The 17,740-nt window shown below is 55.4% G+C and overlaps 2 protein-coding genes across 2 annotated transcripts; one reads left to right on the plus strand and one right to left on the minus strand.

Moving 5' to 3' along the window:
* The first annotated feature begins 788 nt into the window (after nucleotides 1–788).
* Nucleotides 789–13,240, plus strand: LOC101919607 (tyrosine-protein kinase Srms). The gene is made up of 10 exons (XM_027790340.2): nucleotides 789–1,144; nucleotides 3,300–3,421; nucleotides 4,284–4,450; nucleotides 5,392–5,530; nucleotides 5,996–6,154; nucleotides 8,004–8,185; nucleotides 8,365–8,521; nucleotides 8,899–10,796; nucleotides 11,534–11,746; nucleotides 12,964–13,240. The coding sequence occupies exons 1-8, from the start codon at nucleotides 789–791 to the stop codon at nucleotides 9,090–9,092; spliced, it is 1,476 nt and encodes a 491-aa protein (XP_027646141.1). The 3' UTR covers nucleotides 9,093–10,796; nucleotides 11,534–11,746; nucleotides 12,964–13,240.
* A 1,318-nt stretch (nucleotides 13,241–14,558) lies between these two features.
* PPDPF (pancreatic progenitor cell differentiation and proliferation factor) lies at nucleotides 14,559–17,740 on the minus strand. Its single transcript, XM_005239940.4, has 5 exons — nucleotides 17,588–17,740; nucleotides 16,321–16,411; nucleotides 15,399–15,476; nucleotides 15,134–15,230; nucleotides 14,559–14,929 (listed from the first exon to the last, which is right to left on the minus strand). Exons 2-5 carry the CDS (start codon nucleotides 16,373–16,375, stop codon nucleotides 14,818–14,820), a joined length of 342 nt encoding a protein of 113 aa, XP_005239997.1. The 5' UTR covers nucleotides 16,376–16,411; nucleotides 17,588–17,740; the 3' UTR covers nucleotides 14,559–14,817.

The following is a 17,740-nucleotide window of genomic DNA, read 5'->3' on the forward strand; positions in this document are numbered from 1 at the left end:
GCATTGGACAAGGACCTCCTGATGCTGAGGGGCACCCATCTCTGCTGGAGGCTGAGCCAGCACCAGATCCTGGTGGATCTGGGAAGTGGATTCCCTAGACATCCTCTGCAATGGGGAATTAGTGGGAGGAAGCAGATACTTTAGTGGGTTAATCCTGGGAGGTCTTTGCAGACCAAAAGGGAAAAGGATCTGGTGTTATAAACTCCACAATATCCACCCAGCAAATACACAAACCACTTCAGATCTCTCTTAAGGTTTACTTAATTCTGTTTTAAATCTCTCACATTTGTGCATGCAATTATTTTCCTATGGAAAAAAAAATACCCTCCCACACAAGTGAGATCAAGACTATTAGCTGGAGCCAGCCACTTGTCACAAGAGCTGCTTGAAGAACAGAGAGCTGTGTTTACCGGTGCTCTGGTAACAAGCAGGAGAGCACACTTTAAAACAATAATTAAAAAAAAAAAAAAAAAAAAAGCCATTCTCCTTCGAGAGCGGTGAGGCTGGCTCCAGCTGTGCCTGTCTCCCAGATGTGCCCGTGGGTCTGAGCGTGGGACTCCTGCCTGCAGACTCGTCCCACCTGCAGACTCGTCTCACCAGATCAACCAGTTTCACTTTCAGAAATAGGAAGTTCGCCGGGAAGGGCCAGCGAGCACCCAGACGCGTGCGAGGGACGCGGGACAGCAGCATGAGCCTCCCGGCCGGCAGCATGAGCCTGGGATCGCCCTGTCCTCCAGCCTGGAGAAGCGCGGTAGCATAGACCACCGCATCCACTGCCTCTGCCAGGGATGGAGCAGTTTGTACGGAAGCGTTTGACCTTCCTGACATCATTCTGGAACAAGCTCCGTCCCCGCTCCGTGCCGGAGAGCTGCTCGCTGGGGTATCTTGGTTCTGATTCCGTTTCGCTGCACTCTGAGCCGAACTCCATTTCCTTCATCCCCAAGTCGTCTCTCTTTATCGCTTTATACGCTTTCACAGCCCGGAGCGCGGAGGAACTGAGCGTAAGTGCAGGGGACAAACTGCGTGTCCTCAGAGAAGAAGGAGAGTATGTCTTCGCCCGGCGGCTGCTGGGGGAACCGGCCATGGGGTACGTTCCTGCTGCGTATGTGGCCAGCCTCAGCCAAGGCACCTCTGCTCACCAGCCGTAAGTATCTGATGCTCCGGACCTGTAGCGGGATGGATGCTGGACAGGGTAGCATGTCCCTGCACAGGGAAAGGCAGCACTCACCCTCTGCGACAGCAGGGAGCATGAGTTCCTTGTCCCCTACTTTAGCCATCAGTGGTGGTGGGACCGGGTGGGGATCTGCCCTCCTCCGGGCATCCCTGCCATGAAACTCCTGCAGCTCCCAGCAGCGGGATGAAAGTATTGAGCACAGCAAGGGCTGAGGGGTGTGTCAAAGGGCAGAGATGCTGGTCCCCCTTCTTGGGTGCATCACCCTTGCACACGATAGGGTGGATCTGGGCTGGCATGTGGTGCGATGTGTGAATGGATGCAGCTACGGTGCTGAATAAATGGGCTCCTGCTTGCTCCAGCACCTCTCCCTCTTGCCTGCATTAAAGGGCATGCAGCAGGGAGGGTGGGAGCTGGGGAAGCTTGTACCTGAGCCCTGCCAGCTCCAAAGGGCTCAGGAGCATGGGGAGAAGCAGTTTGGGCTGGGACCTACTAGGAAGCCCAAAGCTCTGTAGCTCCAAGCCGTGGCGGTGGTGCTGCTCTCCAGCTCCTGCTCATTTGGGACTGGGGGCTCCCTCCCCGTCAGTGCCTCTCCCACCTGACACGGAGCTTGGCTTGATGTCTCAGCCTTCTCTCAGCTGGGGAAAGCCCAGGCACAACGTTGCATAAGGCAGCCTGGTCCTGACACGCTAGGCAAAGCACCCCGAGACACTGCTGCTCCCTCTGTACCAGGCCCTGAGTCACGGGGAGCGCATGGACGGGGTGGGTGTGATCACCCTGCAGGCTCCCCCCTGTGCTCACCCTGTGCTGCCTGGGGGTGGGGGTAAAGGAAAGGAGTGGGGGGAGCCTGGGAAGGGGCCTGGATGTGCAGGGGCAGTGATTGCAGCTGGCGGGATGGGAGACACCCTCCCTCCCTCACCTACCTGCACGCGCTTTGCAGAAAGGCAAATCTAGTCTGGTTTGCACCGTACTGGGACCGCATCAGTGAGGACCGTGGGGTCAACTCGCTGCTTCAGACCCATTGCACAGAACACTTGGGCAGGCTACAGCTGAGTGTGCTGGTGCGTGTGTGCATGCCCAGCCTGTGCCCAGCCCCATCCCGAGGACAGAGGTGAGGGGGATGCCACAGGGAGGGCGGTTGGCAGCAAACGTGCAGGGCTTTGCAGCCGGAGCAAGCTGCAAGTGCACAGACTCTGCGGAGCCGCAGGTCGGAGCTGGGTGGTGATTTGTTCAGCTGCTGTAACCCCATCACATATAATTTCCTGCACGGTTTCCCAGACACTGGCGATCCCAGCTAATGATGAAACCTTCGGTTTCTCACATCCTGGCTGTGTCAGGCTGGGTGAAGCAGCCCCTTCCCCACGCTGCTGTGCATCCCGCCGAGTTGGGACCTGGCCAGCCAACCTGCCTTTTCTTGCTGGAGATTTGGTGATGAATCTCGGTGCTGATCGGGCACAGAAGAGGGGTTTGGCTGGGTCCTTCCTCCTGACTTGGTGCTGCTGAGGTCCCCAACCAGTGCTACCATGTCTGGAGCACTGAAGGGCAATTCCCAGAGATGTTTTCATTGATGCAATTCGCTCACGCGCTCTGAGAGCTGGTTGTGTCCGTGAGCTGCATGTCAAGAAACACAAAGCGATCCTGTGCCTGTAGCTGTTGTTCTCGTAGCAGGACACATGGGTGCAACCCCACCAGAGCATCTTCCACGCAGCACTAGGTGGTTGGTGTTTTATTTACTGCAGGCTGTCAGCCCAGGTGCTGCACCAAGCCACACTGTAAACCTCCTGATTTTGGGATGGAGCTGAGACCTGGCCAGCTTGATGCACTGGTGACCAGCCACTTCTGGAGGAAATAGTTCGCAGTCAGCAAGCTGCAAGTGCCTGCAAAACTAATCCAAGGAAGCAGCCCTGTTGCAGGCTGGCAGCAGTGTGCGTGGCAGCCACATTCACAGGCTCTGAGGCACCCACTGGCTGCTGTGCCACTCGGTTGGTGGCTGCCAGGGATGGGCAAATGGTGGGAGGGAGCTGCTCGCCCCCTGGCCCAGAAGGTGCAGAAGCCCCTGGGACAGATGCAGCCCCATGTCTGCACCATCTCCTTGCACCACGCTAACCCCTCTCCTCCCTTCCCCCAGCTGGTACTTCAGCAAGATCAGCCGAAATGAAGCTGAGCAGCTCCTCCTCTCGCATCCCAACCAGCACGGCTCCTTCCTGGTCCGGGACAGTGAGAGCAGCAAGGGCGAATACTCTCTTTCAGGTAATTTTGTGGCAATTATCCAGAGAAAATTAGCGCAGGGAAAGGAACCAGGCTGTTCCTTAGGGGCAGCTCCTGGCTTGGTCATCACAGGTAGAAAAACATGGAAATGTTTAAAGCAATTTACAGCATCTTGTTAAAGTGAGCGGACTGTTTTCTAAAAGCGTGGGGAAAGCTAGTAGATGCAGATACGGATTACTGAATTACTGTGGCAAAGGAAAGTGCTTTGCTCCCATCCAGGGTATGAAAGCCATAAATAATTCACAGAAGCTTAATGATGGTTTCATGGCACTGACTCCTAGGATTTCATTCCAGTGGCTTTTGTGATCTGAGGGTTGTCTAAGAATATGCTGCCACTCCAGATTACCAGGGCCTGGGCTGCTCCCACATACGGAAATCTGAGTTTGGGGGGGGGTCGGACCAGGCAGTGCTGTTACAATCTGGTCCAAATCCACATAAAAACAACCCCAAGAAATTCACAGCAAACCCCGCACCCTGCCCATCGCCCCTGGGTGGTGGCGTGCCTGCAGGAGGCCCAGCCGCTGGTTTATCCACCTCGAGCAGCAATGAGCTCCGTCGCTCTCCGAGCAGTGCATCTGCCTGGGGAATCATCCCTGCTAATAAAGCATCACCTCTGAGGTCCAAGCAAGCCCCACTTGCCCACGGTAGGAGTCTTCTGAGCTGGGAGGTGGGAGCAAAAGGGATGGTGGGGAGTGGGATGTAATACCCCAGGGGTGAGTTGTGTTGCTTTAAGGTGAATTAATAGACAGGCTGCCTGGAGAGGAGAGGGTGAGAGTCAGCAGGGAGGGGGGAAAGAGCCGCGATTGCACAAGCTGAGTTTTACCCACCCTGGGCTTCCCCGCAGTGCGCAACCACTCAAAGGTCAGCCACTTCCGAATCTGCAAGAGCCCCGGAGGCAGCCTCTACATCCAGAAGGGGCATCCCTTCCCCGACATGGAGGAGCTCCTTGCCTTCTACACCCAGCACTGGAAGGTCATCCAGAGCCCCCTGCTGCAGCCCTGCAGCCCCGCGGTGCGTACACCCGGGGCACAGCTTGGCCAGGGGCCCAAAGGTGGCCAGGATGGAAAAAAGGAAAGAGAAAAAAGGGAAAAATAGACATTAGTAGTCTGTCTATTTGGGATTTGAGCTTTATTAAGTTAAATTTAAAATACACCCTTAGTAAAGCTGGCAGCTTCACCTTTTATCAGCCATGTTAAGGCCAGGTAGAGCACTTGTATGGATTTTTGACCAGTCAGAACGCATAGGCTTTTCTGAAATGTCTTCTCCACCTCAAAGACAAGAAACCACATTGTTACAAATCCCTTTGGATCTGGAAATACCCGTGCTTCCCATTTTTTCCATAGCGTATAATAAGACCACATTGCTTTTATATAGCTTTCATGCCAATTACTGTGGCACTCATAAATCCAATTAGAGTATTAATCCCAAATTGCCAACTCATTTCCTGATTAGAACTCCATCCGCTGGTTATGACTTAGAAATAACAATTAAACATGTGAATAATCCAAGAGTAGAACTGAAAGGTGCAAGATAAAATAAATGCTTAATGAGCTGAAATCTAAATCAGCCATAATACGCAATCATATTCATTTACTCATTTTTATTTATTGGTGGAAATGGAGAAGAGCCACCTCTGAGGTCTGATGAGCAATGAATTATGACTTGAATTCCTGATATTTCATATAGTCTCCAAAAATCTCCCCCCTTGCATACATTGCCTCCCAGCAGAGGTAATGCAGAGGATGCCCCCCCCCTCCCATGCTTTGTGCCCCAATGAACATTTAGCAGATGGAAACGCAATGCAACCCTGGGGCAATGCAGGTCATGGAGCACCATGTCCTGCTCACTCCTCCGTAGGCACCAGGCCTTGGTGGGCACCAGAAGCTGGTGTAGGCACCATCAGCAAGTCCTGCCCAGGCGGCTGGTCCGAGCATGCAATGTCCATTCTGCAGACCCCCCCTGAGAGGGATGGCTGGGAGCGCCCACGCTGGGAGTTCACGCTGCGGAGGAAGCTGGGTGAGGGCTACTTCGGAGAGGTGTGGGAAGGACTGTGGAGGAACACAGTGCCGGTGGCCATCAAGATCATAAAAGGTAGGTGGAGGAGCAGATGTGGCCAGTGGCCAGCTGGGTCTCTCATTCACTGCCACATCGTTCACCTCCTTTTGTTTCCCAGTCCTGTTGGCCACTGTGTCTGTCTTATCAAGCAAACTGTGGTAGGACCTGGCAGGAGGCCACTGGACGATTTCTATGGACCCACCTAATCTTGGGCTGTGCCTTTATAAAATGGCTCTGCCCAGTGGGTTCATGGTAAGCTATGTCAAGTCAAGTCAAATGGGTTTGTGATGTCAAGTCCTGCTGGGGATATGATCCTGAAAATGGGATCCAAAGCCCTGTGGAAAACATCTTGGGTATTTGGATCTGAGACATAGGGTGTGCAGACACGAGCGAGGTGGGCTGTTAGGAGTAAAAAGGTCCTCATCCCAGCTGGAGGTGCTGAGCTTCCAACATGCACATGAGAAAGTAGCTCACAACCGTCATGTTGGCTTTGTTCCCTAGCTGACATGAAGGCAGAAGACTTCACCAAGGAGATTCAGAACCTGAAGCGCCTGAGGCACGAGAAGCTGATCCAGCTGCACGCTGTCTGCTCACTGGATGAGCCCGTCTATATCATCACTGAGCTCATGCGGAAAGGCAACCTCCACAGCTACCTCAACAGTGAGTACCCATGCTGGCACCATGGGGAGTGGGCTCCCGGGGCAGTGCTGCTCCGCAGATACTTTCTGTGACCCAGAATGGCCCTACGAATCCGAGTGGGGACCCTAAGAGAGCAAAAGTCTAGGTTTGGGTCCTGTTTAGATCAGTGGTAACGCAGAGCAATCCATGGGTACTTAGTGGAGATGGTCTTGGGTGACCCCAAGACCTAAAGACACAGTGCCATGATCCTTTTGGTGTCTGTATGGGCTGGGTATCAGTTCCTGGGAGGGCAAGTGTGTCGGTAGGTACCTTCATCCCTCCTTCTTATCTCACCCATGGTCTGCCACCTCCCACTAGTGCACAGAAACCCTGTGGACATGTTTCATAGAATCACAGGATGGTTTGGGTGGAAGGCACCTTGAAGACCATCTCATTCCACCCTCCTGCCATGGGCAGGGACCCCTCCCACCAGCCCAGGTTGCTCCAAGCCCCATCCAGCCTGGCCCTGAACCCTGCCAGGGACGGGGCACCCCCAGCTGCTCTGGGCAGCCTGTGCCAGCGCCTCGCCGCCCTCACAGGGAAGAATTTCTTCCTCGTATCTGATCTACATCTGCCCTCTCGCAGTTTAAAGTCTTTCCTCCTTGTCCTGTCACTACAGGCCCTACTAAAAAGTCCGTCCCCACCTTTTTCACAAGCCCCCTTTAAGTATTAAGTGTATGTAAGCTTGGGCAACTCTGCCTTCATGAGGAATGAAATGACCCGTCCCCCAGGCCAGCAGCATGGCTCTGTTCATGTGCAGAGCTAGCAACAGGTCACAGGCCACCCATCACCAGCCATCAGTTTATTTTTCTTGGCCTTTCTTTTCCTGACCCAGTCATCAGTCTTGAAGGGAAACAAGACAAACCACTCCCACCAAGACCTGTTCTTCTGCTGGGTGCACCCCCCCCCTCCCCCACGCTGACCTCGTTTTTGGTTGGGGCTCCAACAATATTTGGTGCCGGAGGAGCTGGAGCTTGCAGGTAGGACAGGTTGAGAGGCCCAGCTGGAGATTTGCATGGCAGAAGGTCACCTTCAGCTTTGAACAAGACATGGATGTCCACATCTTCATTGCAGCACAGGGTGCTCTTCATAGTGCCAGAGAATCACAGAATCATTTAGGTTGGAAAAGACCTTTGAAATCATCCAGTCCAACCGTTAACCCAGCACTGCCAAGCCCACCCAAGTGCCACCACTAACCCATGTCCCTAAGTGCCACATCTACATATTTTTTAAACACCTCTGGGGATGGTGATTCCACCATGTCCCTGGGAAAGCTATTCCAATGCCTGACCACCCTTTCAGGGAAGAAAGTTTTCCTCATACCCAACCTAAACCTTCGCTGGTGCAACTTGAGGCCATTTCCTCTTGTCTTATGGCTTGTTACTGGGAGAAGAGACCAATGCCCACCTCACTACAGCCTCCTTTCAGGCAGTTGTAGACAGCAGTAAGATCCCTCAGCCTCCTCTTCTCCAGACTAAATGCCCCCAGTTCCCTCAGCTGCTCCTCATAAGGCTTGTTCTCTAGACTCTTCCACCAGCGTTGTTGCCCATCTCTGGCAACGAATGTGCCCCTCCAGCACATCTACGTCCCTCTTGAAGGGAGGAGACCAAACTTCTCCCTTCAGAGCTCACCCCAGTCCCATCCTGAGGAGCACATGGCTGTGCTGAACTTCCCACACAGTACCACTGGACAGTTGGGCAAGACCTCCAGTACAAGGTTTTATACGTTCCCCTGGTCCCACATTGCCAGCACAGGGTCTCCTTACAAACCAGAACATCCAAAATAGATGTTGCTAGGTTGCCCCCAACACTTGGATCATCTGGGTTAACAGGTCCTGAAGGGAAGTCCCTGGGCACCTCCCACCTGCTCAACATCGCCTGCCAAGTGGCGGATGGGATGAGGTATCTGGAGGAGAAGCATATTGTCCACCGGGATCTAGCGGCCAGAAACATCCTGGTGGGAGAGGAACTCACCTGCAAAATTGCTGATTTTGGACTTGCCCGGCTCCTCAAGGTTGGTCAGTGGGATGCTGTGATCCCCCCCCCCCATCACCCCAGGCCACCAAGCTGCCCCAGGCTGCAGCCACCCCCCCTGCCATCCCCTTTTGCAACCCACAGCCCCGGCAAAGCCCCAAAAGCAGCATCTGTGTTCATCATACCACCCCTCGTGACCCGTCTCCCCTTGCTTTTCAGGATGACATTTATTCCACCAGCAGCAGCACTAAAATCCCCGTTAAGTGGACAGCCCCGGAGGCAGCCAACTACCGCACCTACTCCCTCAAGTCTGATGTCTGGTCCTACGGGATTCTGCTCTATGAAGTCTTCACGTATGGACAGATCCCGTATGAAGGTAGGGCTGCCAGCCCCATCCAGTGCAGCTCCATCCAGAAGCCAGGCAGCTTGCCCATGGTCCCCAAAAGCCAACATGGCATGAATTGTTATCTTGTCCCTTCCACGAGGGATGTGGAAGCAGCTCCTAGAGCACGAATAGGTTGTTGTCCACTTTGGGGGCTGCTTAGAGGGATTTTCAGTGCTTGCAATGTGGGTGTAGGAGCTGGAGGCAGGAAGGTGGAGTGGGCTGGATGATCTCTCACAGCCTTTCCTCTACCAGCCTCATGGTAGAGAGACACCAGCAGTGCTGGCTGACATCTTGGCCCACTGCAGGTGTACCTTCAGGGCATCCTCTGGGGATGTTAAGATTCAGGAGCATCTTCTCCTTCCTTGCAGGAATGACAAACCAAGAAACCGTACGGCAAATCACCAGGGGCTACCGCCTTCCCCGGCCCAGCTCCTGCCCTCCCGAGATCTACAGCATCATGCTGGAGTGCTGGAACGGCAACACAGAGGAGCGTCCTACCTTCCTGGCCCTGCGGGAGAAGCTGGGCTTCATCTACAGACGGCTGCTCAGCTCCCTCTCCTGAAGGACCCCTGCCCACCATCCTTCCTGCACAAGCCCACCCAGGCCAGCTCTTACCAAGAAGCTCCTTCCTTCTGGTTTGCCCTCTGACAGGGCTCCAAGGAAAGCACTTCCCCCCCCAGAAAACAGCCCATGGTCCCTCTCGGTCAGGATGCAGGGAGGTGGCCAAGGGAAAAGGCAACGAGTTGTGGAGAACTCCTTGCCAGCGCTTGGCTGTGTAGCAGTCTGGAAAAGCCCCATGGTAGTGAAGGTATCACCCAGAGTTTACATCTTCATTCAGCCAGTAGGGTGGGAGGTCCCTGCTGCTCCCCACGCCAACGTGAAGGTTTGCAGATTTTTGTTCAGTTGAGGCTCCGCTTGATTTTTCTTGTAGTGTGTGTCCGGTGTATTTATCAATAAATGTGTGTGCATCCATCCTCGAGTCCTCGCAGGGCACTGCTGGATGCTCCACCCTCGCCACGCTGCTCCCCTCCCTGCCCAGCAAGCAATGGTTTGCAACCAGTCCCACTCTTGCAAACACATATATAACTCTTTGGTCTCTGTGCATCCAGATGGGCACTAAACCTTAGTGTGTGTCTGCCAGCCCTTTCCCAGGCAGCAGCCCGGCTTGCACAAGGATCCTGCGCAGGCAGCTCCTGCCTGGGCTGCTCCACTCTGGCTCCTTGCCTTGCTCACCATCGTGTAGTTATTCCAAGAGAAATGTGTTTCTGGGTTCATACATTTAATGCCCCCTTAGCCCAGGTGCGGGCAGCAGAGGCAGCACTCAGGAAAACACTGTTTCACCCTGTTTTACTCCTTATCGCATCTATGGTGCAAAGCCAAGAGATGCTCCCCCAGCTGCTCGCCGGTCCCCAGGCCTGGCATTATAGAAGGACCTTAACCCGCCCAAGCTGGGGTGGAGCGGGGGGGGGGGGGGAGCATTTGCTCCAGCCAAGTACCTTTTGCCCCCCTGCTCAAGCCCACTCAGAGGCCGGGCTGTCCTTGGCAGCAGCGGAAGCAAAAAGCAGCAGTGGGAGCAGTGCCAAGGCGCCAGGCTGGTGCAGGCAACCTACTGCGGCCACACTGGGGGCACCGGTGGCAGGGAGCACGGCGTGCTGCAGGTGAAAGGCAGCCTGGCACGGCCAGGGCTGCCTGGCTTTGGGTTTTCTCCTGACAAGCCCATTTTGCCTGTTTGCAGGAGACGGGGTGACCGGTCGCACTGAAACAACAGCGGAGTTGGAATATACGAAGTTAATAAAGTTTGTGCAATACCCCCCCTGTCTGAGCAGCATCCGTGCTGTGCAAAACAGCAGAAACAAGTCTGGCTGATAATTGAGCGAGTCTTTGTGCACAAGGGGCCTGGAAAAGGGAGGTGGGAATGTGGTTTTGGTATGCAACAAATTCTGCTCCAGCCACGCTTCCTCTGAAGCCGGAGCAAGGGCAAGGCAGTAGCTGAGCCCTCAGGAGCTGCAGCCGTGCCCGGGAAAGCAGCTCCGGGCTAGAGTGTTCACAGCTGGAAAAAGCAAGAGGTTGGGTTTGTTTGGACATATTTGCAAGAGGAAACCTTCATCTTGCAAAAGCATTTCACAGGCTGATCAAACACCCCAGCAGAAAGCACACACATGCACGGCCCAGATCCCCTCGTACAAGAAACTGAAGACCGAAGCCGAGTGCGGCGGGTGACAGGTTCATTGCATGCCAAGAAAGAGCACAGACACGCATGGTGCAGGTATGGCAGGGCTGTTGCAGCCATAAGAATATTAAATTTGCAAGTCTGATTGCCACCAGATGGAGCTAAAAAATTAAGCAGGAGAAGGGGGTGTGTGGGGTGCTGGGGCTGGTGTGGGGAGCAGCAGTGCAGGAGTGGGGTCCCTGGAGAAGCCAGCGGGGTGGCAGGGCTGTAGGAGCCCTCCTGCTTGTGCTGGCCCCATCAGCCACATGCCCCAGAGCAGCTCAGGCTGCTGTAGCAATGTCATGATGGGTGGTGTGGAGGGGGGGGACATGGCGCTGCCAACAGCAGCTTTTCTTTCCTCCTCCTTAGCTGCATTAGAAGCGGATCTGCTGCTTGGGTTTGCCCTCCAGCACGGTCTGCTGGCTTTTGGCATTTCTCTGAGTCATTATGTGCTTGAAGTAGACAGAGTTGTGGGAGGGAGCCAAGGATTTTCTTATCTCCCAGGATCTCAGCCTGGGCAGTGCACTGCAGCATCCCCCCAGAATCAGAGCCACTATGGGGTCCAAGCTCTTCCTAAAATCCATCCCACGAAGGCAGAGCTGCCAGGGTCCCCAGTCCTTTCTGAACCCCACCAGAATGGGCATTGCAAATACTGTTGTTAAAGGCATTTGCCTGCTCTGGTTTCAGCCTGGCATGTGCCCTGTTTGCAGATTCAACTTGACCGACTGGCATTTGCAAACACTGTCAGGCTAACAGGATGTATTTGAGCTGCACAGTCTGTTTCTATTTTTAAGGTCCCACATTGGCCTTTGAAGGGTGAGGGGGAAGCAAAGCTGCTGGAGGGGAAAAAAAAATAAAAAAATCCCCAAGCAGCAAGAGGAAGGCAATGAAAGGAAGTATTTCTCACACGGCTGCCGTGGGAGCTCCTCCGAGACGGCGGGGTGGCACAAGGGCTGCTGCTAGGGCCGAGAGCGAGCGGAAAGCACCGGCTGTTTTTTGCCAAATATGTGAGTTAATCAACAGTCAAAACACGGGGTCTCGTCACAGGGCACAAGGTGGGGGTGGAGGAGCAGAGGAGGCGATGTCCGTCCCGGGGGGGGTTGGTGCCATGGGAGGTGGGTGCTTGGCCCTCCGAGAGCAAGCCCAAGGGCAAGAGGGGATGCGCAGGGAGGGGTATAGCATGTAAAGAGCCCCTTTGCTTGTTTTCTTTCTGTTGCCCAATGAATCCCTGGCTATCTCATCCCAACGGGCAGTACGATGACCCGAAACACGGGAGATGAGCTGGAATCAGAATTGTTTGGGTTGGAAAAGGCCTTTAACATCATCAAGTTCATTAGCCCAGCACTGCCAAGCCCACCACTAAACCACGTCTCTAAGTGCCACATCTACGCATCTGACTCCACCACTTCCCCAGGCAGCCTGTTCCAATGCTTGACAACCCTTTCTGGGAAGAGATTTTTCCTAATATCCAGTCTAAACCTCCCCTGGCACAACTTGAGGCTGTTCCCTCTTGTACCATCACTCATTACTTGGGAAAAGACACTGACACCCACAGCAGTGGGAATGGAGACAAGACAAAAATAAATGTGCCCAGCTGTCGGGTGCTTTTCCTGAACATGTCTGAGAGCTGCAAAGGGGCAAGAAAGGCCCCAAAAGCACCAGGCAAGCAACCAAGGCAATGCCTAGGTCTTTGCTCTCAGCCATGCGATGAAGGTGCCTGGGAGTGCAGTCTGCGGGGCGACCAGGCTCTCCCTGTTTTTTCACCCCAGCAGAGCAGGAGCCCAGGTCTGTGAGTCTTTACATATGTTTTAAAAAATCCCCTTTAACTCAGCAGGGCTTTTCCAAGCCCTTTTGCTCTGCTGGACAGGGAGCTGCTGGCATCAGGGCAGCCACTCACTGCTGCTGTATGTAAATCCAGCCTGCCTCAGAGCAATGTGGGCATGAGTTTAACCTCCACGCAGTGTACAAAAACAGGATGGAGGAGCATCAGTGTGCTGGTGGCATCGCAGCAGGCAGCCAGAGCAGCTCACCCAGAGCTGGGTCAGCCCAGGGAAAGCGCCCAGCTGAAAACCAGGGACACAAGGATTGGTGCCTTTGCTCTGAAACAGCCTGTCCCAGGGTGCCTGGGGACATTTGCTGGGTTGGACCCTCTGCAATCACAAGACCAACAAGCAAATATGGCAATATTGACTTTACCTTTGTGTATCTACACTTTAATCTGCAGGCCCTGAGGTTGCAGGCTTGGAAAAAATATTTGTTTCTCCAAAATGAGGGGTTTCTGCTGGGAACCAGCAGCAGATAAGACCCCTTTGCTCCTCCGGGGCATCCCAGGGGTCAGCAACAGCCGAAGGGGCTTGCCAGGGCATCGCAAGGTCCCAGAGCTGTGTGCTTGCTGGTATGAGCCAGTGCCACAGCCACACTTCCCAGCTCACCGGCCAGACAGTGTGCCTTGTCTTGTCTTACTCAGAAATGATTTTTTAAAATTATTTTCTTTTGCTTGATTTACCTGCACTTTGTGAAGTTTAAAGGCTGCCCCATGCCTCCTGTGATACACAGCCACACACGCGTAGGTGCAGACCCCCAGCAGTGCCAAGCAGCCGCGGTTTGTTGCCTGGCTGGAAGCCATGTCAGATCAGTGGTGGGGTGATGTGCTGCTGTGGACACGGAGGTCACCCACAGGGTGCTGGAAGCCTTTGGGGATCTAAACCACGTGCCCAAGGCTGCTGGCCCTGGGGACCCCCCCATAATCATTCCTTACACAAGGGGGAGCGGAGGTCCCAGGGCTGCCCTAGCCCCTCCTAGGGACAGGGGAGCCAGACCCTCTGCCCTGAGGACAAGGACTGTTGCCTGGAGATAGAGAGCCCAGGGCAAAGCTTACACAACACTTTTTCCCTATCAGAAACAAGAAGCAAAGCTGGAAGTGACCCCGGATGCCTCTGGGGCAGCGACACAAAGCAGAGCAGCCACCTCAGCTGCTCCCTGGGCCAGGCAGTGGGGAACTTTGCCTTTGCCCCTGCTCACATGGGATGCCAGCTGTACAACGCCACTGCTCAGAGGTCCTGCAGCACCTGATGCACACAGGGACTGTCCCATACCACGTGCTGGGGCTAAAAACAGACCAAGCAGGGATTTGGCACCTTTAAATCAGCCCCCACCAGGGTTTTGTTTGCCTCCAGCAGGACCCTTGCCCCTTTGCATGCAGGCACCTGCAGGCTCTTGTTTTCTCAGTGCTGTATCAAGCAGCACTTCCCAACTATCAGGCAGATCACAGAAGGGCCAAACAGCCAAGGTGACCCATTCAAAGCAAAAAATCAGCCAAAACAGCCCTCAGGGCACTACAGCTGATGGGCCAGCTGGGCTCCAGGGCTGCCCAGCCCAGCATACCCCAAGCTGCCATCCACACCATGAGTTCCAGCCTGACATCAGGCCCATTAAACACAAACCCTGAGCAAGCCTCCTCTCTTCCCTCATTAATTCTGCACCCAAATCCTTTTTCCAGCCCTGACCAGACCCAGGTACTCACTCCTACCCCAGAAGGCACCAGAGCAGGTCAGGGCAGCAATGTGCTTGGGGAGCAAAACAAGTTCAGCGCCAGCAGGGACAGGCTGTGCAGCCAGCTATGGAGGAAAGGGTGGGGGAGGCACTTGCAGCATCACCACAGCCAAGCCAGGTCTTGCTGACATGCAAAACACACACGCACCAGTGAGTCACGCTGGCACAACTGCGCCATGCAGCATTGCCAGATCCTGCTGCTGCGGTCAGAGGCTGCACCACGTCCTGGTCCAGCCCCACCAAACCGGCAGATGAAGAACAACCCACTGAGTTTTAAAAGGCTGCTCAGGTTTATTAGTTGTCATTGTATGAGTACAAGGTAAATAAAACATGTTACAAAGTCCGTGTGGAAAGGGCGTAGTTACATTGAGAAAGAGTAAAAAAGGCTGGTACGGGAATCGTCAGGGGTTTGCTGCACTTTCTTACAAAGCAGTGCCTTTGCCTTGGAGCAGCCAGCCTACTCTATGGGGGGGGATGGGGGGGGGGGGTCTGTGCCCGCCGGTGTGGAGAGCAGCCGCTAACCCACTCATGCCGAGGGCCCGGAGCTGGGCTCGCTGGCGTGACGCCTCCGTCCTGCTCCTTGGGCTGGCACCAGGCCACATGCCATTGGTCCCGTTGTCACACGCAGTGCTCCCAAGCTGCAAGACAGAGCAAAGAGAGGGTCAGGCATTCCCTTATTGCTCTGCATTTATTTTTGCAGCAAAGGAGTGGGTGCCCTGGACATGAGGACATCACTCACTGGGCGAGGATGTGCCTCAGGGAACACAACAGGGATGTCCCCAGCTGCCCTGGGTGCTGTGTTAGTGCTCCCGTGTCTCATCTCCTCCAAGGACCACACTCACCTCTCTGGGGACTCTGACACAGTGGTCATGGCTGGGTGAGTAGTCTTCCCGAAGAAGAAGCTGGCCCACCAGTGGCCAGGGTCAGACTTGGGCAGACCTGGGGGGACAGTGTGTGCCAGGGCAAGGCCGGGTCAGTGTGAGTGCCCTGCCACCACCCCAGTCTCATCCCATAGGAGAGGCTGGGTCACCTCCAGTAAGATTTGTAGTGGAGGGGCTGGGTGCAATGTCCCCGCCATGGCCCTGAGCTGGGGCTGGTGGCACTTACCCGGGGGGTGGGGGATGACCTCCCCAGAGTACTCCGAGCTGCCGCAGGAGCTGTTGCTGGATGTGGAGCTCAGGCGCTCTGTGGAGAAACCACTCTCATCAGAGCCACCAATGACCCTTGGTCACACCACGAAAAGCAAAGCATGGCCTTGGCGTGGCCATCCCTGGGGGTGATGTGGCTCAGCCTTATCGCTATCTCGCTCCAGTACTTGCCCAGCTTCCATGCCAGGTCAATAGAAACCACTAGGAAGGGAATACTGGTGAGATTATGAGCTGGGCAAAAGCAGGTAGCAGAAAAGGACCTGAACACCCTTGTAGGAAAGCACTTGCAACCCCAAGGACACTATTTAATGGCTTTGCATCTGTATGCAACACTTGGCAGGCCTTTGCGGGTGACTTGAGACCAAGAGGATGCAGATTCCTGCATGTAATCCCTGCAGTTTCAGACCAACTGCTAGAAGCCTGTTACTTGTTTCAGCTCAAGGGGAATACTTTTAATTCCCTCTGATTTAGGCAATCCGTTAAACCAGAAAGTCTTTCCCCTGGAGAGGTACCAGTAGCTACCATTGCCCAGACTGGTTTTGCAGCTCATTTCCACAGCACAAGTGCAAGATGCATTTGAAGCTGCCACCTCCCCTCCCCCACAGCCTTCCTAACAAGAGATTGCAAGACCCATCTCCAGCTGGTACAACTGGGCAGGGGCTGCAGTGGCCCAAAGGAGGGTCCAAGCAGCAGGAGGGGGGGCTGCTGGGGGTCCCTTTTCTCAGCAAGGAGCCCACCAGGTCTCGTGGGGCTTCAGCTGAAGGCAGGCACATGCCTGAGCTCAGCTTTTTCGCTGCTGGAGCCACATCCCACCGAGCCTGGCAGCGCACCCTGCCCACTTGTCCACCGGGCCCAAGCACCCCCATACCCTGTGCCCTTACTTCTGTAGTAGGTGTGCGTCGCCATGAGCGAGCCGCTCGATGGGATGGATGCCATGGTTTCTTGATCTTGGTTCTTGTGCAGATCTAAAACCTGCAAGCAAAGGGGCAGCTGTCACTGTGGAAGGGCTGCAGCATGCTCCCCCCCCCCCCCCCGAAAGCTGCAACAAGAGTTTCAACGTGTCATTTCCCAAGAGATTTGGCACACACACCACCTTCACCGCGGCACTGTGCTGGGCACGGGGCTGGTGCTCACAGTGCTCAGTCTGCTTCGCATCTGCGGCTGTTGGGTTCTGGCTCAGCGCTTCGCGCAAAGCCAAAATAACTTCCTCCAAGCACAGAGCACAGGCCTGGCGAGCCTGCACAGCACCTTCCCCAAAGCCCAGACAGGGATTTTTGCCTCCTTGCAGAAATTCAGTTCCCCTCCTTGTATCAACAGTTGGGAATTATGAAATCTCAGGCACAGATTGCATAAGTAGCAAAGGAGTGTTCAGTTTGGGGCACGTGCTGAGGATTTTCATGCTTGATGAACTTAAAGGTCTTTTCCTATCTAAATAATTTTGTGATTCCAAGGGGTTCCAGGCCAGCCTGGCCCCAGCAGTGCCTCTACCCGTGGCAGGGGCAACCCTGCCTGCCCTGCTGGCACAGCCCTCCTCTGGCAACCTCCAGTTCTAGGGCAGGCAACAAAATTCCTCCCCTCGGCCCCCAACATGACCAGTTCCGAGCGGGAGCTGCATTATTCTCCTGCTGGTACGAAGCATCTTTCTGCTAAGAGGCTGACACCCCCCATGCCCCCCCCCCCATCTGATCCCTTCTTCAAGCCATCAAAGGAAAAGCTCAGCCGGCCCCAGGCGCCAGCCGCCAGCAGCAGCCGCAGCGCCCCGGGCCTGCGGGACACTGAGCCCCCCGCCACCCGCGGGAACACCAGCAGCACCGACCCCCAGGGCTGTGAGCCAAGTACGGGGGAGGCACCCAGCACCCCCACCACCCACCGGACGGCCAGCTCCTCCCCAGCTCCTGATGAAGCTTTCCGTAGTCTAACGATGCTCCCACTTGTTGGGTGCCCTGCTCCAGAACGTCCTCCACGCACCCACGACGCCGTTAACGCTGGGTGGGGAAACTGAGGCACGGCGCCATCTCTCAGAAATTCCACCCCACAGGGACTCGGTGCAGCCCCCTCCCAAACCACCCCCCGCCAAACCCCCAAACTGCTATGAGCTGCCCCGTTCCCTCCCCGCTCCTCGGGGCTGCACTACCGGTCGCAGCGCACCTGGGCTGGGCAACGGCGAGGTCCGGCGGGCGGGCACTAGGGCCGCGGGGGCCGCTCGGCGCCGGCGGCGCCGCCCGGGGAACGCAGCGTCCGCTCCGCACCGCACGGCCTGAGCCGCGGTGCTGCCGCCCCCGCCCCCGCCCCGCCCTTATA

The sequence above is a fragment of the Falco peregrinus genome, chromosome 9, assembly GCF_023634155.1.
Source record: "Falco peregrinus isolate bFalPer1 chromosome 9, bFalPer1.pri, whole genome shotgun sequence".
NCBI lineage: Eukaryota > Metazoa > Chordata > Aves > Falconiformes > Falconidae > Falco > Falco peregrinus.